The 24,579-nt window shown below is 39.0% G+C and overlaps 1 protein-coding gene across 4 annotated transcripts in view; it reads right to left on the bottom strand.

Moving 5' to 3' along the window:
• Positions 1 to 15,773: 15,773 nt before the first annotated feature.
• ZDHHC14 (zDHHC palmitoyltransferase 14) overlaps positions 15,774 to 24,579 on the bottom strand; it is a 113,722-nt gene continuing 104,916 nt past the window's right edge. For 2 of the 4 annotated variants that reach the window (XM_080389090.1, XM_080389091.1), the window contains one exon: positions 15,774 to 17,031. In XM_080389090.1, the coding sequence (XP_080245216.1) occupies positions 16,630 to 17,031 (402 nt within the window). In that variant the 3' untranslated portion in view covers positions 15,774 to 16,629. The remainder of the gene's footprint in view (positions 17,032 to 24,579) is intronic. The other 2 variants (XM_080389092.1, XM_080389093.1) reach the window with 1 other exon arrangement.

Raw genomic sequence — 24,579 nt, 5'->3', positions numbered from 1 at the left:
ATTAAACTAAACACAACTCTCTTTCTAGGGGGGGAAGGGAGGGAGCAAGAAGTCACATTTTACGTATGAGGAAACAGAAGATTAAGCAAAATTGCTTTTCTGCCTGGGAACTGCATCTTTATATTGTAACACAACATTAGTTCCCAGAATGAACCTAACCAGTTTGTAGAACATTTGGTACAATAAACAGGACGACAATAAACAACTTGCTTGAGATCACACAGCGAGTCAGTGATCCAGCGCCCTGGCTGAGCCCTGTGACTCAGTCACTAAGGGTAGGTCTGCATGGCACACTTACTCCAGACGACTGGTTCTATTGACTGAACACCAAGATTAATTAGCCTATGATTACTGCGCAGACATGCCTTAAATGGTTCCCAGTCACACAAAAAACCTTTAGTACTACTGTCTTGCATTCAGAATAGGGCTTTCACCTCTTTCCAATTACAAGAAACACAACCTGAAAGATCATGAGGTTTGAGCGTTTGTGAGGCATCAAATTTCCATATCAATAGTTATTAAAATTTTTGTGTTTCCAAATTTTTATTTATCTATTTTTTAATTCCCTGTGTAATCTATAGCTTCAGCCAAGTGGACAGTTCAGAGGTTTGCTCTTCCCAGGTCAATGAGATTTTTACAGGATTTCTGAGGACTTTACTTTCACCTCTGCTCACTGCGACGCCAGTCTTCTCAGAAGTACTTTTCTGCCAGGTGCTGAGCTGAACCAGAGCCTGGCTTGCACTCTAGGTTCTACTTATCTTTCACACTTCTCTCCTCCTCTGCAACTATCTGTTCTTACTCCAGCATGGCATTTGTAAATAATAATTAAAAATAAGTTTGGAAAAGACTGAACTGTTGGAAATGTAGTTGCCTGTTTAGGGCAGGAGGTACGTGTAACCAAAGTTTCTTGCCTACACTTTTCACACAATCCTTAGAGCTCCCTTTCCAGTCCTTTAAATGCCCTTACAGCACCACGTGAATCTCAGCATAAGGCACATGCTACCTGCCGGTGAGTAGCAGCACCCTTCTGGCCCTGCACAGCCTCTCACCAAACAGAGAACACGAGTAACACTGCTTAATTCGAGTTCTCTGGCAAACAAATACATACATACAGCAATAAATCTCTCTCGTGGAAACAGGTTGCATTTCCAGCGTGGGAGGGGAGGGAGCTAAGGAGCCCTGACCTGACCAGTTTGTTTGCATGCTCAGAGGAAGAATGGCCACGCTGAGACAGCTGAGCACCAGGACACTGCACACCAGAACAAGTGGACTCAGCACTTACTGGAGCATTAATGGGGAGCGCTGGTGTTCCCCATGACTGAGAAGGAAGCCTGAGGGACTAACCGAACATTGTAAATCCACAAATGCTTTATAACTGTTAGATGGCTTGAAATTCCACATTATGTTGCATTTGGTTAGCTATTTGCTATTGTTGTGGTTTTATGTGGCGTGAAAGCTTGAGAAATGCTGCTTTAAGGTCCTTTTCCCCAGAGCCATCAGAAGACAGCTGCTGGAGGGTAAATTCTGTTTACTTTGTGTGCTGAGCAAGCAGAACTCACATGTAAAAGCGAGACAGACTCCACATATCCAAACAATCTCAGCACAACACATCCTAAAGCACAGAACCCTGTACAAATAACCTCCTTACCTAGACTTAAAACAGGTATTAATCCATCCCTGTAGAAGTACAAAACATGTTCCCCCTCCCTTCCCTTCGCTTCCTTCTCCCCTTCTCCTCCCACATCAGTCTCCCAACAGACCTCCATTTCTGAATGAGATGAAGACATGACGTTTATGGTATACACAGAATGAGATGCTCAGTGGGTGGTCAGACCATCACACAAATCTCTCACAGAAGCGTCCCTTTTCCAGAGCACAGAACTACCAGGACCATATACACAATCCATCCAGCTTTGCAGCCTTTCTGAGAGCACTTTAGCTGGGAGTATCCGACAGAGATGTACCAACACAATGCCCCTTCCCACGCTATGCAGTGTCACCTAATGTAAGATGCACGTGATCCTTGCCCACAGACTCTCATGAGTGTCTGGAGAATGAAGCCCTCCACACTAGCTGTCTTCTCATAGCAAGGAACAGGGATCTGTGTTGTATTGAAACTTTATCACAACTGCATGACAAAGACAAAATTTATTTCCAAAGAATCATACCAGTCGTCTTATGAATTTTGGATGAGCTGGCATAAAAAGACTGTCAAAATGATCCACTGAAACTATGTTCTTTAAAATTTCCATCATCTTCCCTATGCTTTCAGGTAAGACAGTAGGATCTAAGTACTTGTTCAGCTTTTTTTCACTTCTACTGTAGCTTTGAAAAAAAATTTAAAAATCAAACCAAATTCAGTAATGGATCTTCTGTCTGTGTGAGTCTGGAGAGGTTGTGAAGTCTCCCTCACTACACACAGCAGAAGCCAAAATTGTTCAGGCATTAGAGACAGGTATTTGAGATATATAGATATAGATATATATGTATGTATGTATGTATGAGATATAATATACAGGTATTAAAGACACAAGGATGAGAGCGATGCTTTCAGGGTCCCTTCCAGCAATCCTTCTCAGTGACTACGTCCTGATTTTAACCTGGGGTTTAACACTTTCAACCCAGATTCTTTTGCTTTCTGTGAAATACAGTCTACTGCAGTACTAATACCAGTTTAACAACTTTACTGGACTACACACCTTAAATTTAGTCTCCTCACAGTGAAAATGGGGATGGGGAACAAAAAAACCCACCCTTACAAAATACATTTCACTTCCTTGTAGAGCTAAAATTTCTGTTCCTGGAGCCTAGGACACAGGTTAAATTAGAACAAATTACCCCAATATTGAGACTGGAAGGCTTCAAGCAGAAAACCACCCAGCTAATTTCCCAAAAGACACTTAAGTTTCTCACTTTCTTGGAAATTATAAAGGACAAATAAAAACTTAAAGTCCCTGAATTTACCGATGGCAACATTAAAACGGCGAACAAGAGAGGATAGCAAAGTGTAATCTGTTTATTAGCTCATGCATGCGTCTAGCTCTCATCACCACAGAGTACTGATTCTACATTTTAAGAACTGAACTTCTCATCAATGTAAACTTATTTACTTAATTGTTCTTGTGGGGCAACAGTGCTTCAAAGCTCAGCAGGTACAGCAATAGAGAGGTCATATGACAAGGGATTTTTTTTCTAATTGCTAATCTTTCCTAAATGTTAGTTGATCAAACCACTGGATGACAAAGGTTTGTATAATACCATGTGTGCTAGCTTCCAATACCTGTTACATACAATGGATAAAACAGTTCTTTACTCAATTTTGCAGCATTACTGGTGGGTATGAAAAGATTTTCAGAAGACCTTGGCTGCAGATAAAATTTTATCTCTTGGAAATGGGGACCTTTTTTTCCATATAGGAATGAATACAAAACTCTTCACTATTCACTAAATAGCTGCCATATACTGGCAACCGCAAAAACCATTTTGCTAATTGAGTGGGGTTTTCTCATGGTAGGTTTTTTCCCCCTCCAGAACGTGAGTTCTTCAGTTATTGCAATATAGTCAAAACATGTTGTTATAGAGGTAATGCTTGCCAATATAGGACACAGTATTTTCTGAAATAAAAGAATGCTGCTCTGGGAGGAATTACAATCCTTTTGCAAGGTCGTACTGTTGTAAACATTATAATGAATGGTGGAGGCGAGTTTTCTGTAGTGTCTTAATTCTTCATTATATAGAAGTATCTTCTACAGAACTGTCTATACCAGATTCTGCAAAAAGCAATTATTGTACTTTGATTGATAAGTATATTAATTCCCAGTGAAACTCACATTTCAAGAACAAGGCCTTCACAACATAAAGACACAGAGACCACAGTTATGCACAAGTGTTGTACGTGGGTCCACCTCACAAAGTGTATTTCATCAGTTTAATCAAAAACTGCATTAGAAACTTCTCATATTGTTGCACCATTGTTGTGCTGGAAACTTTCCTTTTTAAGACGACACTGGCTATGAATTATACTTAGTAAATAAATATTTATTTAAATGGAAAAGCATGTATCTAAAGATGATCTGATAAACAATACATTTGTTTACTGCACAGATAACCTGCTGCAGATACTTGTTTTCACAGGAAAAGAACCATTACATTTTCTGTAGGAGTGAGCTAGCCCATCATTGAACCCAACTGCACTGAAATAAGCAATTATTCTGAAAGAAAAAACAATAAACTATTTGCTTTTATGATCCAGCAAGTTTTAAATGCTCCAGTGTAACAGTACAATTCAACAGGGTTGTTACTGTTTCTGCTGCCTTCTAGACCTGGGTGCACAACCCTATACCCCTGACATTATTGAACACCGAACGACGAACACTGAACAATGATGAAGGAAAAGAAAATTTACCAGCGATAGATTTGCTGGCTGAATATGCTGGGTGAATCATGTTTCTTTTTGCATGTGCCTGTTCACTCAAGTGTTAAGTATTTTCTGAATTATAGAACACATAACCTAGCTTCATCCCGTCTGGAAAGACAGGTACTAAATCATTTATAGGTTGAGTCGCTCACCAAGCCACTTAGACAAAGTAATCTGCTATCTTGAAGCTTTCAGCAGACTTTCAAATGAGCTTAAGGATACAACTCAGAAACACTGGGGAGCTGCAGAAGTACACTGAAAGCTGCCCTATTCTATGAATTTCTTTGAACAGGAAAACAAAGTCAGATAATAGTCAGCATTAGATGTGCATGGCTGAAAGTCCATGCTATAGTGGACTTGCACGTAAGAAGAACTAAAACATAAAGCAAAATTGTATGGATTGTTTACAAGGGTTTGCTAAGGAAAAATAAACTTAGGCAATCATCCAGAGCTAGTGTGCATGCAGTACTCCTAATAACCCTGAGGCTACCAGAGAATGACAACCACCAACTGTTGGTGGTGTATAGTGGGGTGAAGCTGGAGGTTAAGCCAAGGTACTGAGGGCAGGGCTGCCACTCAGAGAGCCAGAGGCAGGCTGGGGGACAGACAGGACCCCTGTGAAGTTCAGCAAGGACCAACACAGAGCCCAGCAACCAGACCACAATGCCCCTCTGCAGCAAGAGAACCACAGAAAATTTGAGACTTGGCCAGGAAATTGATAGCCCAAGGCCTTCAAGTGAAGAATCAGACTTAAAATTGGTGTGCTTCCAATGGAGGCAATTGCAAACACTGACCAGAGTAATAGCGACAAGTGACATTTAAGCGCAAGTAACAAAGGTGAGCGTGGCCAGGGAAAGGGACTACTTAGAAAGCCCAGAAATGTAGAGCAGCTCTTGTCCCACGTGAACTGGATGTGGCTTTTTGTTTGTTTTTGAAACATTGACAAAACCAATACAATCTTGTTGTCCCGCTAATCGCTGAAACCTATGCAATTGTGGGGAAAACTGTTTTCAGTTCATGCATCACCAGAAAAAATTAAAATTTATCTGCTCACTTGATTATAAATATAGCCGCATCTTTGCTATACCTGTAAATTCCTATTTTCACTAACAAAACTAATAAAAAACTACACAAGCAAGGGAAAATAAGCATTTGAAGTCCTGTCCGAAAGACAGAAGACATGACGTTTCAGACCCACTGGAAGGCTACAGACCTTACCATCTTCCAACTTAAGAACTGAACATCCGAAACACCGTTCATACTGCAACTCTCTTAATAGGTGATCGTCCCTCCAGAGAGATGCAACTAGAAATCAAAAGAAAAACACAGCTAAATGTTCCTGTAGAATAAACTTCCTAGGAGAACATCCTCCTCAAAACAAAATCAGAAAAACAAAGCAGTATAGAGCAACACCCAGAATCACTCATTGCCACCTAGAAGAAGAAACTGCAGGAGAAATTGTAGAGGGAAGTATTTATGCAACTCAAGTGACAGAAAAGAAACGAAAAATCTTTTCTGCCCCTTGTCTGGGGCAGAACAGCAACTGGTTGTGTTGTTTGTTTGAAAAAGATTTACCATTGGCCATAATGAAGCAAAACATTTCTAAATTACTTGAAATTAAAAAATTAATCTTAATAACCAATCATGGCACACTGCATGTTCTTTACTGCATGTTAGTATTGAAACATTTTAGTTACATAAAGCTGCCTAATTATAATCCTGGAGAATGATTTGAAAAGTTCTTTCTTTTTCATTTGAGTGTCACTACCCCTTAAACTGGATGGATTCTGCAGAAGGAAACGGGTCAGCAAGCAAGAACCAGTATCTGGCTCATACTTACCAGTCCACTTCAGGGCAGCGGTTGGGTCCAACAACCAGTCAGCAGGAGCTGCACCGACGGGCAGTGCGCGGGGCTGGAGAGCCTGCTGCTTGCGGTGGAGTGGGCTCGCAAGTCCTGTGGGCTACAAACCGCTGAGCGGGAAAACAGAAGTCATTAGTCTCAGGTATGGTTGGGTCTCTGGGTGCGGAGAGGGAGGAAAGAGCTTTTGGCATCACCAATAAACCTTCTTTCTTTTTTTCCTCTTTTTTTTTTTTTCTTTTTTTTTTTTCTTTTCTACAAGAAATAAGCAAAAGCCAGCTTCAGAAAAAGCAAGAGAGAAATTTCTGTATGTTTTGAGACTGATTACTCACTGTGTTTAATACAGAATTCTCTGTATGAACAAACATAATGCAGACGTTCAAGCACTGAAATACCAACAGCATGCTGGGTCAATGGCTAATACCTAGAGTAAGATAAAGTACTAACGAGCTGTAATTTTGGGGTCTGTACACATGCTTAGTTTGCGCACAGGCATCATGAATCATGTAACAGGCTCCATGCAGCATCCCTACTTATATTTTCTTCATAACGTATATGCAATACGTCTGTCACTGTATTGGTACTATTAACAACTTGTTGCTGTGTTATCTCGGTGGAAAAATGCTAAATTAAAGACTGTGAGGCTACCTCTTTAACCTTTTTAGCTCTTATGTTGCTTTACATTCCCACCAACACTAGTGACCACAGACGTGTACCCGTTTGTACGAATGTGACACGGCTCACATGAGACCAGATAAAATCCAACACACTATGCCATGTTTCTATTTTCTCTAACAGGATCTGACATTCCTTCCTTACAGTCAGTGAGAGCATATCTTTAAGATATTTTATGTATGTATTCTAATCAGTGCTGTACACCTTAATTATCCTTAAAATATGTGTTAGCAAAATGGTCGTTACAGCCAGCAGAAACCTGTAGGAAGAAGAAATGCAACCATCAGTCTCAAAAGATGAATCCACTCCTCAGGCATCAGAATCGCTAATTACTATGTCAAGAATGTAAGATTAGAGCAACTGACCTGGATAGGAGAGGAACAAAACTTGCCATAACTTTGAAACAAGATAAATAGTTAAAATAATACATAACTTTAATCTCTTCAAATGGATTTGTGTAAAGACAAAGCCTTACCAGCAAAACCTATCTTTTTATAATAATTCATGTTAAGGTTCATGAACTAATGAAACTGCTACATACAAGAAATCAGGCCCTAAGATTTCTAGACAACAGGCTGTCAGAGTGAGTGAGTAGTTTATGGAGGTATGTGCTGCTACTGAAAGAGTATCCCCAAATTGTAAGTGTTAGACTTGCATTTGGCAAAATTCCAGGAGCATGTTCTGGGTTCATGGTTAATGACTTTCTCGCATATGAATTATTTTTTTGTATTTTAAAGGAACATGTCCTATAAATTCACAAAAGCTAATTTTTTATTTATATTTATTTTTTTTTTATATATTTTTTTTATTTATATTTTATTTATATTTAGATATTTTGATACTTTTTGATTTTTTTTTAATAAGGAAGAACACAACTTCAGCACTATGAAGGAGAGGAACAATACAAGCTTGCTGGTTATAACTACTTTCACAAGTGGTGAGCTTAATATGCATAGATTTCCGCAGCAAGACATTTGGTGCTGATGACCTGATGTCTGCACTGTATGTCTTTTAAGGATAGAAACTCTGGAATAGCTCCAGTTTGGTCGTGCTAGCATTTGAATTGCATTAGGTATGCTGCTGGAACCTATCTTCTGGTTTATTTTTTATTTAAGAGAAATCTAGTTCATATTACAAGACTGCTCCACAATATGAGGCAAAGCGCTAAGCAGAGGTAACAGGAAAATTAATTTCAAAAGTGCATTAAATTACTAATGTGGATATATACAGAAGCAAAGGCCAGAAGAAATTCAGCCCCTTCCCAGGCATTCACACAAAAAGTTCTGGATATAATTTTTGTTACTCCCTCTTCACCCATATATACCTTTCCCATTACATACTTTAGTCTGCCAATGCGAATTTTTAATAATTATTTCAGTCTGGTTTCCTATGCAAGTGTATGGCCAGTGTGTGTCTTTGTCTCCATGCCCCTAAAAAAGAACATATTTCAATCAAATTATATAAAAGGGTAGGGGTCTTGCAAATCCAAGAATCTTGTGCTTTCCACGAAAACAACTGAGAAACTCCTCCTGTCCCTGTGTGCCGCCCATGCTCTGCAGAAAAACTCCCCAGTGAGCCCAGTGACATTATCGGTTCCAAGAGCATCCCCACATGATGCGGTAGAGTCGGGCTTGGTTTGTTGCAGACCGAAGGTTTCCCGTGAGCCACAGAAGGAAGGGAAGCTGCGCACCAGGGTGCTGGGTAAGCACATGGAGGGGGGGAGGGGGGGGTGACCAGGGGGGTAAAGGCTGAGTCAGATACATCTGTCTGCCAGACTGGAGGATTATACGCTCATTTGCCCCAGGCCTTTCTAAGGAGGTAGGAAAGCAGGAGGATGGAAGGGAAAAGATACCCTGAAATAGAAAATAGAAATTTTCTCTCTCTTTGATATCAGAATCTGGAATCTAGAGCAAGTCATCTCTTACCAATTGCGCTAATTCTATTACTATTGTGCAGTAAAGTCCCGCAACACTAGTACTGAAAATACCATGGGTTTGTTTGGGTTTTTTTTTCTGATTTGTGTAAACTGTTTTTAGTATTTCTGACTTACCCTATCAGAAGTTTAATTATTAAATAATTAAAAATCCAAGGTATGAAATATTACATAATATTGATTTAGGGATGGAAGTGCATTTTAATCTTTGATATGAGAGAAAATACTCAAGAGTAAGACAAGAGTATTAGAAACAGCTGCTATTCGTGACTTTGAAATAAAGCATTTAACCTTGTTTTCTTCTTCAAATGTAACTATAATAAAAGATAGGTATTATGAACATGAAAACAACAGTAGGACTTTGAGATGTTCTTTCAATATTACAATAGAGATGCAAAGTCACACAGGTAATAAATACTAAATACATAAGCCTACTATTTATTTAAAGCTTAAACACCATTCGTGTTCCAACAGGTTTTTAAACTGAGATTTTCAGAACCTGTGGAAACTTTTCAAAACCTTGTTTTTCCTTTCAATTTAGAAAGAAAACCAAGCACAAAAAAACCCTAGGTATTTTCTGCAGGCTAGAAACTTAACTGGTTAGTCAGCACTACTGAGCGCACTTTTAATTTTCTGTGACCTACCTGGAGGGAAATTTAACACTTAGCTACAAAAGAAAAGAAAAGAAAAAAAAAAGATCATCTAAGCTGTGGTTTCTGCCAGGCATTCCACTCTCCCTGTTCCAGCCAATAATCACAACCAACTGCTGTGCTACGACAAGGCACTTAGCAGGGCAGATGAATCAGAAATCCTATAACCAATTCTCTGTTTATTGCAACAAAGTTGTGGTTCACCTGCAAACCTACGTGTGCTGCTTTTGGCTGGGACAGAGTTGATTTTCTTCAAAGTAGCCGGTATGGGGTTGTGTTTTGGATCCGTGCTAGAAACAGTGTTGATGACACAGGGATGCTTAAGTTTTTTCTGAGTGGTCAAGGAGGCCTTTTCTGCCCCTCACCCTACACATCAGTAAGCAGGGGTGGGGGGGTGGGGGGGCACAAGGGCTGGGAGGGACACAGCCAGGACAGCTGACCCCAACCGACCCCAGGGATGTTCCATACCATGGGACGTCATGCTCAGCATACAGAGCTGGGGGGAGAAGGAAGGAAGGGAGGGACATTTGGAGTGATGGCGTTTGTCTACCCAAGTGACCATGACACGTGATGGAGCCCTGCTGTCCTGGGGATGGCTGAGCACCTGCCTGCCCATGGGAGGGGGTGAATGAATTCCCTGTTCTGCCTCACTTGCACATGCAGCTTTTGCTTTACCTATTAAACTGTCTTTATCTCAACCCACAAGTTTTCTCACTTTCACCTTTCTGATTTCCCTGTCCCACCGAGGCGGTGGGGAGGAGTAAGTGAGCGGCTGCATGGGGCTTAGTTGCCAGACGGGGTTAAACCACAACAGCCCTGAATTATCAACACCATTTCCAGCACTAAGGCAAAACACAGCCCCATGCTAGGTACTGTGAAGAAAATTAACTTTACCCCAGCCAAAACCAGCACAACCATGCAATAACTACTCCTGCTTACACTGAATTAAGTTAATACAGTCACCTATAAGTAGCTTTTATTTTTTTCACAGAGACATGAACTTTCCTGTTGTCAAACAGTGTGAACCCATCGTGCACTATTACTCTCTCTCCTGACAGCGGAGACGACTCAGGAAACAGGTCACAGGACTTTAACACGTTTGCTACCACAAACCTCATGCTTTAGTAAACACATACGCAACGGGTATCACTTACTCATACCCTTCACATGAACATGGCTTTAACTGCAGTGCCACCACCTTGACTGAATTTTCCACCACTCTTTGAAGTTCATTCCCTATATGACACCTAAATAGTCCACCTCATCTTCTGCCTCACAGCTGGCAGCCCCCAGCGTGGACAGAGCCCTGCAGATTGCTATGGACAGGCTACAGAGCGTAACGCCAAAGTGATACTGCTGAGCCTGCTAAATTCACATCCTTTTCTCGATTGCATGTTGTGCTTTCGAGAGGAGCTCAAGAAAGGCCCCAAGAGTTCTCCTCACATCACAGATCGCTCAGCCAAGCTGCTTGAAGGCGATCCCTTTTTGTCCTTTCTGTAACTACATCTACACGCACACAGGTAAGTCCCAGCAGCTGTTATCAGCTTTGGGGAAGATTTAGATTACAGTGGGGTTAAATTTAGGGGTTTTTTTCCAAGTTTTCAGAAAAGACAATGTAGCTGAAGTTGGGAAGGGCATAAAATACATCACAGTAACACTGGCATTAATGTTTTTGCCAGTGGAACCGGCTTCAGTACATGCTGCAAAGTAAGTATATTTCTGTGGGACAGATCTTTTTGGTTAATAAACCACAAAGTTTTATTTAGATGCACACTAGTCACAGAAACTGCCTGAACTCTAGGTTTCATGTCCAGTTGGTGAGGAAAACACTTTGACTTAAAAGGTAAGCAAATTTAACCAAGAAACAGAACCATAATACACCATTCATTTTCCCCATGTGACTGCACTTTTGGTATGGAAATACAGAATGACAAAACAATTATCAGTATGGAAATGCAAAATACTAAAGCAAGTACCATTTTTTGCATGGTTAATAACTTAAGTTTCCCCATTAACTCCAAAGGGACTAAGATTTCATCTGTATTTATATGTACAGATGTATTTTCAAAACACAAGTAGAAAAAGGTATTCGGGGAGAGGAGCTGAAGGACAGATCAACTCCTCATGTTTTTTCTTACAACCCTCCTACAGTTGTTCTGTCTCAAAAGTCTGAACTTATTTCTCCTAATTTTTTTCCCCAGAATAATTTTTAAGAAGTTTCTCACAAATATATTTGAATACCAGTGAGCAACTGATTTTTTATTTTAAATTTTATTTAATAGACAGCTGTCCTCCCCCCCATGTGTTTTTCCTGTTTATACCCTCTGCCTCTTCTTCCACAGCTTGCAGGTAATTCCTCTTTTCCTTCATGTCCTTTACTAATCTCTGTTCTGCTTTCACTCAGTCTTCTCCCTTTCATCTTCTTATTCTTGTCCTCTCTGACCTATCTTAGAAACAAACTCCTATTTTATCTCTTCATAACATCCAAAAGCTGTTCTCCTCCCCATCCTGCACTGTTTGTGGTGAGCTTTTCAAATTCTACAGTTGAATGTTAACAGACAGTTGCCTTCTGGTGATGGAACTGAATTGCTGTATCAACTCAGAATTAATCTAGATTTGCACAGGCTTAAATAGCTCACTTAATCCCACGAGTCTTTTGGAAGTCCAGGCAGTGCACTGAACCAGATGTCAACTTGCAATGTCTTTGCAGGCAGACAATCAAAACCGGGAAGCCCTGACCCAGATGGATCCTGAAAACTAGGACAGTTCCAGTTTAAGTGAACTAAATCTATGTGCAACTGTCTCAAACAGATTCCATTTGTATTTTGAGCCCAAGAATATTTGAAAGTGTGTTGAAGTATACTCCCTCGTTTCACTTCAGTTCTTAAAACAAAATCATTCAGGCAGCAACTGATTTTTAAAGCAAAGTCAGGCTGGTCTACAGCTGAACACACCACATTCATCTTCAGGGTACCACTGCTGATAAGAAGGGGAAAAATATATTAATGAAAAAAAATCAACAAGTACATGATAAGAGTTCCCACATATAATTTAAACCAGATGAGAACTAAAGTAAGAACTGGATCTCTCTATAACACTACTGAGTTGTTGTTCAAGCTGTATTGAATTGGGAACTAAAAGACAAACAGCAGCTTAGCCTTGTTAGTTCTGCAGAGATGCTCCTTCATTTAGTATTTTGAACATTAGGCAGTAATGTACTTACCATGGACTATTATACTCACTGTATAGATTTAAACAAATACAAAATCTGCAATATCACAAGTTGGTCATCTCCCTTGTACAACATGCTGCTAACGCATAGGTCTTTGGGTTTATGAGATCAGTTTGCTTCTTCTAGGATGATTCACTAGGATCAATCGCCAAACAGCTAATGCTCCATCTATAACATTATTTTAAATGAATGTATTAACCACTTTTTGCAGAAATGTATCTACCTGTATCATCAGTTAATATGAACAGATGAAAAGTTGATAAAGGATGCAGTATATTACAAAAATAGAATATTTTAACGTGTATTACATTAATGGTTAACTTATATAAAACTCCCTTTAAAAATAGAAATGTCTTTGATAAATCACAAGAATCAAGAGCCTTTAAAAACATTTTATGAAGCACTGTATTTCATTCTACGTAGAAAATTATATGAACACCTAGAAGGGAAATTTACTTAAAAAACCAACAAAGCAGAATATTTTATTATCAGATAAACTATCCAGTTTTTACACATTCAAAGATTTTAGATTTTTAAGAAATAAATATTTACGTTCTGAAGGTATTAACTTGTACTTTGATTCTACATTTATAAATCAGACGAACATGGAAAGAGCTATTAGTACACCAATTGTCAAAGAAAAAACCCATAGATAAACCCCTGGGCAGTACTCACTAGGATCATCATTTCGGATCGCTAGCGTGCACGCTTCATAATCATAGTTCAAAGTGGGAAAAAAAAAATAATTAAAAAAAATCGAATCTGTAGGGTGATGAGGTTACTTTGCTGACTCATTCCAGGTGTATATACCACTTCCAAGGAAGGGAGCACCCACGACTGCAGACAGCTGTGATGGAGGCGAGGGGACCGGACCAAAAGCCCTGTTAGAGGCACCTCTTCAATCCACCTGCTGCTAAACCCCTGCCAGCTGTCAGTCACCGGCTGCCATCACCGCCACCCCGCAGGGGTTAACAGCCTTAGTTCCCGAACCTTCCAGCAGATGTCCTCACAAGGCAGGCCCGGCGGGGGGTGAGTGCGTGTGTGTGTGAGAGAGGTGGCACCATTTAGAAAAGGCAGATGGGAAGGAAAATACAACTTAAAATAAGGGTGATATAAATACATAAACAAATTCAAAGTATTTCATTTATTCTCCAATGCCAAACTTAAAAACATAGGCAGCATGTTAAAAAAATAAAGCTGTCATCTTAAAAACTAGAAGAAAAAAAAAGTCACCTGAACAAGTATATAACCAGCACATCTGTTTGAAGTAGCATACCTGTTCGCAATTTGTTCGGTAATTCTTACACTCCACTTATAAACAAAACAGCACGTTCAAAAAATGATGGTGAAAAGCATGAACATGAAGAAAACAGCATAAAGACTCTAATCCCATCCTCCCTTCATTCCTTGTTAAAACTGACGCTATTTTATTGCGTGCACAGAGCTGAAGCGCAACTTTCTGCACTACTCCCTAGTGGCAATGACATACAAATGTTGTCACAAAGTTGGTATTCTTGGAAGCATAAAATCCACCATGTATTTCAGGGAGACTTAAAAAGAACTCTTTCCATAAAATAGTGATCCTCATCACTACTGCTACAAGTTTTGAAACCACATAAAAAATATTTGACTTGTCCTTGCACATAGCGAGTAATGCATCCACAGTTAACTACCCCCACACACGACTGAAATAATGATTCAGACTAGTACCGGTCTACAAACTCAAAGCTGGGATTCTCCACCCAGGTCTAGAAGGCCGGTATCTCCAGCCCTCAACCTGCTTTAATGCAGATGTTCACGGCTTCATGCATGAGAAGCTACATCCACAAAGATGAAATCAAGAAGATGAGCATCACTGGCTCTTCTTCAAGAGCAGACACAGCAGAAGTGCTGATACTCGGGGCTTACTGGGAGACCAGCCAACTGGGACATGTCAGTCACTACGGTTTGGCTAGTGCAAAGAAGACTGTCCTAGCTTCAGGAAAACGCTGGGAGGGTGGCTCCAATAGCTGGAACAGAACTTTCTGCCCAGTTACAGCACTTAAAGTCACAAAGTGTTTCTATGTTCTCCACACCAAATTAGGTCAAAGCTAGCATCGTCAATTATAGAAACAGATTGCTTATGAAATCTTAGAGAAGTAGGGGTTTTGTCAGCATCTTGTCGGAAGCTTTAATAGCATGGGTGACTGATTTTCAGCAGGCTGACCGTCCTCAATGTCAACAATGACAGTTAAACCCAAAAGATTTTTAGCTTGTTGTCAGTAAATGAACCATGGTGAACAATACAGAACTGTTCAGTTTCTTAACTGGTGAATGCTTTCATGCCATAGAAGCATCAGATAAAGTACATACTGCACTTATTTTGTCCTGAGAAAAGAAGAATCCAGGTTCCACACCCTGAAAAGCATGATAAATACAGTATTAAATCCACTAAACTTTCTTAGGTTAACTAAGGTTCTCTTCACCTGTCACAAAAAAAAAAAAAACAATTATAAAAATGTCTTTAACCTTTTTGTGGTGCTTTACTGAAACAAAAACAAAAACGCACAGAATTCTGTGAAGTAGCAGGGGGGTTGGAACCAGATGATCTTAAGGTCCCTTCCAACCCAAACCATTCTATGATTCTATGGAATCAACATTTCCATTGAAAATATTAAAGGACAAATATAAATGATGATGGCTGGAGGCAGTTTTGGCTGGAAGCCGTCTGGTTTTGTCTTGAATCTTAAGCCCCTCACCCTTCAGCCGTACCATAACGAACACAGAATCACAGTCCAAGCAGAGGCTAACTCCACTGTTTCCAAAGAGACTTCTTACAGGAACAAATACACATCTCAAATAAAACCACAGAAGATGCTGAAGCAATCCTAATTGTAACCAGCTCTTCCTCCATAGCTCTCATTTCATAACGTAAACATGTTCCAGTCAAATCTTTACAAACTATGCCAACAAGTCATGATTTCCCCCTCTTCCCCCAGGAAAACTGTGCAAGGATAACTGTACACATGTCCAGGAAATAGAGGATGTCATTTTATTGGAGGTCCACAGGTAATTGTATCACATTAGGGGGGTGGAAGAATCTTGTGGTATGGCACAACACAATACCTCACTCTAAACACTTAAACAGAAGGTTAAATGATATGCAACATGATCAAATCAGTAATTCTCCATCTTCTAGGCACCACTGATTAATTTAAAATAAACTTTAATAAATTGAAAAAATAATACAGTCCATTAATTTGTTTGTTGCACTGTCTTTAAATGAAACAGCACTTTGAAAGTCACAAATAAAAAAGCAGCACTTTCTCTTAATACCAACACCACTGTAACACATACTGTAGCGTGGCATGCAAATCCATATCTGCAGTCTTTTTTTTTTTTTTTGTATTAAAACAAATGGAATGGTAATTTTCTATCTCAAATATTAGTAGCATAACATGTAAGTGCAGATCATTCTGGCCACAAGTGTGGTAAGCCTTAACAAGTGTGTATTACAAGAGCACAGAACACAGAGCATGACACTTACATCCAAGAATCTCTCTTTTGTACTGTACATGGTGTTTGTTACAGGCTGACTTCCAACTTGCTGTACCCAAGCTTCAGGAAACAAGATTATTGACCATTTCTGGTTTTGCTTAAAAATAAAACGCAGTCACCATCAAAGCACAATCATTAACAACCTGGTCAAAAAAATGTCATAGCTCCACTGAAAAAAATAACGCGTCTTTTTAGTAGACTCCATTACGCGATAAAGTTTCCATTATAGGCATGTTACGAAGTCTTACAGTGGTACTGCAGTGTCATTCCTGTTAAGTAGAGATTTGTATAGACACCAAGAAACGGTGCAATGTTCAAAAAAGCTGTTCAAACTGAGCTAAGCTTCACAAGACCACGTACTGAGTCTTCATGCAATGAATCCTGGCTGGCTAGACTCAGGACGTGCATTGTATGGCTGTGTGTAATAGGACTTCCACTTGGCAGCATCCCAGGGGGTGACGGAGCTTCTTCAGGAGTGAGAAACTGATGACCTTCATGTTCCTCTTTTAATGGTATCATGTCTGTCAAACCTGTATCTGATGTGAGATTTGGCATAGAAGATGGTGGTGTTGGTTGCCCTAGAGTTAGAGTTGCACAAGGCCCACTGATAGAAGTCTTTCCTGGTAAAGGTAGCTCTTCACTAGTTATGCTTGGCTCACTCTGTAGTAGGGGGGTGGCAGCAGCCTGCAAAACGAATTTAGTGCTCTGAATGCACTGATCTTGGTCACACTGTAGAATGGAAGGGTGTCAAAATCATATAAGGCAAACAAAACAGAGAAAAAAGGGAGAATATGGACAAAAAGGTATGAAAAAGAATGGGATATGAAGAGAAAAAAAGAAAGCCATTAGTACCGTTCCATGGTTAGCCACCCAAAAATCCCATTGCATGCTGCCCGGGGTGGGGTGGGAGGGAAGCATGCATAACTGAGCCAGTGCTTTGGTTTACTACCGAAGTAAATTACGATAAACATTTAAAGTGTTCACTTAAGGGTTTTGGTAACCTTTAAAATAGTATTTTGTGAGTAGTGTAATTCAAACGCTTTGCTTATTCTTGTTTGAAGCCGTCTGGAAAGCCTAGCTGTGTGTAGTTAACTGCACCAGGCACCTCAAAACCTCCCTCGTTCCAGGTGAGGTGAATCACTTCCACACTACTTGTTTTACCCTGGAGTAACTAGCAGTTCAGAGAGAGGCCCAAAGGCATAATCCAAGCATCGTTCCAAGTTAAAAAACAATTGGCAAGCGTCTTTTTTTCATTGGTTTTCACACATAGGAATTAAGGCACTTACAGACATTTTGCAGAACAAGAATTCCTTTGATGCAGGTTGTTCTATAAAGTTATTGCTGACAATACAGCCTCTGAGCAAAAATCCACTCCCACCCCCCCACGCCCCTCAATTTAATACATACACACTCGAGAATATACTACACTATACTCAATACTTTGAAGGATGTGTAGAAATCAGGCAGCACTGCACATGTATTAATTGGATACCAACTTTAATGATTTGTAGGCTGTTTCTTGATTAATTTAATCTTGATAATGTGAAGAATCAAGGTACAAAACAGGTTTTCTGGCAAGCACTTTCACAATAAGAAGTCGAATTCAGCATTATATAAATCCAATAAAGCTCAGTGAGTATTACCAGGAAGGCTTTTGGCTCTACATCATTCCTAAGAACTGTTTACTCAAAATTATCATTCATTCCTTGAGATGAGAAGACAGGTAGGTGTTTCAATTATGTCCAACTAGCTAAGTGGGTAGTACAGCTACTGTCAGATTAAGTTTCTTTAACATAAACTGGCATGACTGTTGAAAGCTTCCAAGGACAATTCTCAAATCACAGCCTGACCAGTTATAACATCTGCAGATTTTCAAAATCCTGTTGGATTCATTTGCCCTGCTGTTCTCCGTGCAGAAGAAACACTGCAGTCAATGAATACAATTATAAATTCAATGCAGCAAACAAAATTTGGAAGCAAGCAAGCAGAATAAAAAAAAAATGTATCCAGAGGTAAGACATGCCTATTCACTGTTGTTATTTCCCTTGAAATACATTCCGCTTTATGACTGACTTCTTCAATCTATATCAAATTACTGAAAGACATTACAAATCCAACATCTGTTCAAGATATTCCCAATCATAACCATTGCTAATAACATTACAGCAATTCCCTAAAACGCCCATTTGAGTTTAATGAGGCACCGTGATATACTCTATGCGAAGTCATGGAAAGACTTTTGCTTCTTTTACTGTATGAAAACCATCACGATGAATGCTTCCTCTGATACTTTCAAGTCCTTCAGTTCCACCGCTAAATAGCTTAATGATGGATGTACACATATTACATTCAGAAAGCCTGCAAGCAGACTACTCTGTCACAGTAGATAGGTAGTATTTCAAATGTGTCTAAGTGGTTTAGGACTCTCACACCAACTACTTTTTGACAGGGAGAAGTCCGATCCTTACTCAGTTATCTATTTTCCAATTTACTTCCACTTTCAGAAAGACAAATGGACTGACTTCCTGTTGCATAAATTGTGTTCATCTACGTTGCAAGTCATTTTTTCTCCCCAACGAATTATGATCAGCAATAGCCCTATACCATTTCAGCAGGATTACTCACAGGCTTAAAGCCAAAACCTTGCATAAGTACCTTACAAAGAAGAAAACTGTCAGCATCTTTTAAAGTCAAGCTTTCAATTAGTAATTCAGTGTGAATAACTCATTCTTGATTAATATACTGTTATTCATGCCTGCTTATTTCCATTAAACTACAGCCCTTCAACCAGTCTTACTATGCAGAACTCTAAAAGCTGCTAATTGAATTTTGAAACTTCAAAAAGACCAACAAAATCCATCTTCTCTGAAAAGCAGTGGCCGAAGAGCACATTAAATAGCAAAGGAATGCCTATAACAACAGGGGTACATTGAAAACAAATAATGTTAGCAGCTGACTTATTGCTTTAGTGAAGCTCTGATCTTCAAAAGGAAATCATTAATGTGTTCCAGGCAATACAAGTACACAGTTTTAAATTAGGTGAACGTAACTTACTGGAGCTCATTGTATAGTCTGAACTAGTTTTCTTCTTACTGAACGCCAGTACATTTCAATGGAATCAATATCGGAGGATAAAGCAGCCTCATAAAGTTCCATTAAACAGTGTGTTATAAAACTTTTTCAGGTGCTCGCTTTCCTTCATTTTCCATGTACTTGTCACTTCCCTAAAGCCTCTCCTCTTATTCAGATATATTTCAGGTTTTCTTTTTTTTTGGTTCTATTTAACAGTGATGAACATGAAATATCTTAGAAAAATATAGGCTGTGAAAACAGCTTTCAAAAGTGCACTGGAGTGGGGTTTATACTAGAAAAGGGAGACAAAACCTGATAAAATCAACACACAATACGGGCAGACTACTTTTGAGTCTAAACAGCCAACTCAAAACTAAACAAGGAAATCAGATTTGTTTATAGGGCTGGCATGGTGGCTTTTCCTTGATTCCATATTTCACGCTTACCTAAATAAAATAGCTTAACAGCTATTAATCACATGAATTATTCAATGCCAGCATTTCAAATGAAATAAAAAAGCCTATGACTGTAACAAAAAGGGAGCCAAGCATTGAAATCTAAAGTGCTAAAATTTTACTGTAGAAATTATTCCACCAGTACCTTCTTACTTCAGATCTACTGATTTTATTTTCCACTTACAATTTCCACTGTTTCAGAGGAACAGCAGATTCTGAAGTTAAGACAAGTTTAATAAGTTCTACAAGTAGAGAAGTTCAATTATGTATGTGCATAGAAATCTTTAGCCGTCTCTGTATTTATTTTCACATCACAAGGCACAAATTAAAGCAAATTAGACAAAACCTAAAATTCTGTGTTTATTTCACAAATAATAAATACAAACAACTAAAGAAACAAGGTATTTTTTCTGAAGAAAGTCTCATTTTTTTTCTAAGCTACACAAAACATACACGTTAACACAGTTGTTGTACATGGCAGTGTATTTTTCACATTTCTAAAGCCAAAACCAGAGCTTATTTACTTTGAATTTTAAATTAACTCTGTAAATAATTTTCTAAACACTAGGAACAGTAAAGAATTGTTACAGTTTTCAGAAGATGGAGAAAAGCAGGTTGCTTTATCTCAGCATCTCTGAATAACGTACAAAGAACAAAAAGTTCAGGGGAGACCGACTGCACTGAATGACCGTGCTGTGAAGTAACAGAAAGGATGCTGCAGCGCCATACTAGATGGATACAGGAGATGGGTAAAGAGTGGAGGGATGGAGCTGTACAACTATCCCCAACACCTGTAGGATTGCACGCTCACAATCATGGTATTGCAGATACTGTGCAACAACCGAGCCACAAAACCCACCAAGCCAACGGCTCCCCTTGAAAGTAGTACAGTGCACCAGGACTAGACCTATGAAGATTAACGCTTCTGAAGCCAAAGGGGAAACTATACCTGCTGCAGGGATCTTACTTCAGACTAGCTACTGTTTGTTCTTCTGGACTGAATGTCATGAATGGTTAGAGCACAGTGGGTGTATTCAGGGAGCACATCTTCTGAAAGAAATTCAGTTCATGTGCTGTGATACTGCTCTGCGATGTGAACAAAAATACAGTAAATAAGTACAATCAAAATAACTGCTACTAAAACATACTTCAACCCATAGCAAAATGCTGAAGTTGATTTACTGCATGCGCCCTTAACCCGTTTTGACTGTGAAGTAAAACACTTTAATGGAAAACCTCTATCAACCTTGACTACCGTAACGTTGATTTGATAAGAGCCCTAAATTCTGTTTCGGGCAATGATCAATTGCATTTGTGAAGTACAAGAGTAAATATACAGGGAAACACACTCATAAGACTCCCAGCAAAGTGGGGCTCCTATCCTTGCTGATCCTTTTACATTCATGATAGAAATACTTACTCATAATAATGAGAATATGAAAAGCAAAAGAAGCAGTACGATAGGAGGCTCAGAGTTAATGTTCCCTGGATCAGCTGGGTTCCGATTTCCAGATCAGTGCTAGAAATACTGATGTGAATGTTTGGGAGAGGACTTTCCTGCACTTCTCACTAGTAACAAATGTTGCACACGCACTATTATGGTTCCTACAATTTCAGTGGTACATATAAGTAAGAAAACAGAGTTTGCATCCAGGAAAATAGAGGGAGAACTGGAAATAAAGGAATTTAGCATACAAGGAACTACCTAAACACTGAAGAACAACGGCCTAGGAATGCAAGAGTACAAGTGAATTTCTTAAAATCAAAGAAATAAACCTGTCCTGACACAGAGGCAGAGAGAAGCAAAATATATCACTTTATAAGGAAGGTATTAGAGAATTCCAAGAGATACTATAGGAAAAATAAACCAAACTAATTCCTCAAAACAGTGCATGGAGTGAGATAGAGTCTCTTTTCTTCACAATGGATTACTAAAGAATAACATACCCTGTATCAAAACCCAAGAATCAACTCGAGCTTTTAAGAGAAAGCTAAGTGGTGAACGTGAAAATGAATTGGTTTGAAACTGCTGGTTGGAAATGTAGTTTTCCAAACTCAAAATTTAAAAATGAAAGGTTTTATTAAGAAAAATCTTGCAATTTTTGTTTTTTAAAAAGGAGCTGTACTACTCACACCCAAACCATTGGTGTGACATTTGATCCAAAGGTGTGTGAGATGTTTAAATGAAAGGAGTGTTGGCAGAAAGAGCATTCTATTGGGGTTTTTGGGGTCCCATCACCCCAAAGAAAAACAGAAACAACTTCAAAGAAAAGATGCAGTTCTGTCTTATCATTGGGTGCTGAGCTTATTTTTCATAAATACAACTACTTTTTTATTACCTTTGTGAGTTCAGAATATTGCTTTTTCACAACATAACCACTACTAGGACACTATAGTACTTTTAAAAAAGTTACTAGAGAAAAAACCCTCACTTTTTGCTCACTTTCACACTCTTCTGGAGCCAAAATGCTTCATGAGGCCCCCCATGCACAGCTCCACCAGAGAAGGTGCCAGGGAGGAGTTCTCTCGGTGGTTCTTCCCTTTGCCCTGGTAGCCATGTGAAGGACACCACAAAAGTTCTGCTACCTGCTTTCTGGGTTGAGATGAGGAACCGCTCACTTTCTCTACATACATACAATTTCTGCCTACAAGAAATTGTTAAATGCTAGAATTTGAGAAAGGTCTCTGTAAGGGGTTCGGCAAATACATATAGAGTTTCCAAGATATTTACCTGCTAGCAAACATATGATGTCACCTCCTTACAAAAGCTCCCCCCCCCACACCCCTGATACTTCAGAATGACATCAGTCATCAGCAATAGCTTCACAAGGCTGGAAGAGTAGGCATCGATTTTATGAACCTAATCTCTACTATGATACAGGGCCTTTGTCTCATTACTTTTAGTCATTAATCTTTTCATCACCATCAAAGAGTTCTACTCTCGCACAATTCTACTGAGGCTACAGAAGTGCAGATCCAGGTAATGGTAGCTGAAAGGTTTATGGTCAAATAACAACTTTTTTTTTCAGAATAAAAAGAAAACAAATCTTAAAAGAGGAAAAAAAGAATAAAATATAGAGAAAAGTATGATTTCATAATGGGTGAGATACTGTGTTTCATGCAAAAAAAAATTCTTGAGAAGAGATACTTGCGCACTCAAACTAATGAAGAGCTTGTAAAAACAGTCAGCAATAAAGTGCAACAGGGAAATACTTTGGAAATACCAGGTCTACAGCTTATGAGTTCCAAGTAATCATGCTTGTCACGTGGATAAGGATATTAAGAAGCTGGCTAATGAATTTACCAGATTAATTTCAAATTCTATTGGAAAAGAGATAAAAAAAACCACTGGGAATGTACCAGGAAAAAATAATTATATGTGGCTCCAGCCTTTGAAAAAGTAAATACAACTTCATTTCTTAGTAAAATAAGGGAGATACTAAGGAGAGAACAGGAGAAAAAACTCTTAAAAAGCTCTAGGGAAAAAAAATCACAGTAAGAGGCTATGAAGCACTGATTAGAGCAATAACCCTGACTTTCTGAGATTGTGACAAACTGAGTCACTAGCACAAGTAGGGTAGCTCCTACATGAAATATTCTAAGTCTCAAAATTACCACAAAGCTGTTAAATACAAAAATAGTGCCCCACAATAGTATCCTGAATAAGAGATAACATATTGCACTGAAAAAAAAAAAGCGTCTGGCAAGTTTAAACTTAACCTGATATGTATTTTGAGGTTTAAATGCAAAAATAATGCTATGCTAAAAGATGTATTAAAATATATAAAAGCAGAACACAATTCTAAGCAACCAGAGAAGTTTAAAGAATGATGAGAGGCTAGCTGGGTGAGGTACAAGAAATCTATTTAGAAAGACAAAAGCACTGAGTAAAAGATTTGAGGGAAGGGAAGGCAAGGAATAAGAGCAGACAAGTGTGAGAGAATATGCTCATTAAAATCTTCCTTTAATATCAATGGACAGGAGAGATATTTTAGCATGCTATATGGATTAAGAAGTATAACATCTAGACATTAAGATTCAGTGTAGAGATAAGATGTAATGCAATCTGGAATAAAATCCAAGGAGACACCCCATAAATGTGTACTGAAACACATCTCAGATTTCTAATAAGGTATTTCCTGTACTCAAAAGCATTAAACTTGCTAAAATAGTGTAATTATCCCCGATGACGTACAAATGGCTAAACCTCTGCCATTTAAAAAGTATTTATGGAATCAGACTATGATCTACACATGCTTTTAAGTCAAGGTATTTCACTTTGCTGGTCCTTATCTGAAACCAAATGAATACAAGCTGCAATACCAATACATCTCCTTCAAACTTGCCAGTTCTTTGTGGTGCACCTGCCTCACCTCCAAGAAAGTGTTTTTCATTTTATGCCTCTGAGTCCTCCCCAAGAGGTATGCAACCTTCCAGAAGGGAAGACTGGATCATATTCCATGTTTTGCCTAACCTTTGTCAGTGAGGACACAAGTTAAAAAGGAAACCTCTTCCTCCACAAGGACTTGTCCCTCTACTGTTTTGCTTCCACTAGAGTCTTGGGCTTGAGCTAGTCTATTATTTAAACCATCAATCACCAAAAGAAATTTCGATGTTTGCATCTGAACTTCTAGCACAAGGGATTCTATACAATCTTACAGAGATTCTTCCTCTAAACCTCCCCCCAACCAAAACTCCACCAACCAAAAACCAAGTAACAGGATGCCGCATGTCTTGTTTTACTTCTGCC

This window comes from Falco punctatus, assembly GCF_963210335.1.
Source record: "Falco punctatus genome assembly, chromosome: 5".
Taxonomy (NCBI): domain Eukaryota; kingdom Metazoa; phylum Chordata; class Aves; order Falconiformes; family Falconidae; genus Falco; species Falco punctatus.
This window is presented reverse-complemented; position numbering and strand designations above follow the sequence as displayed.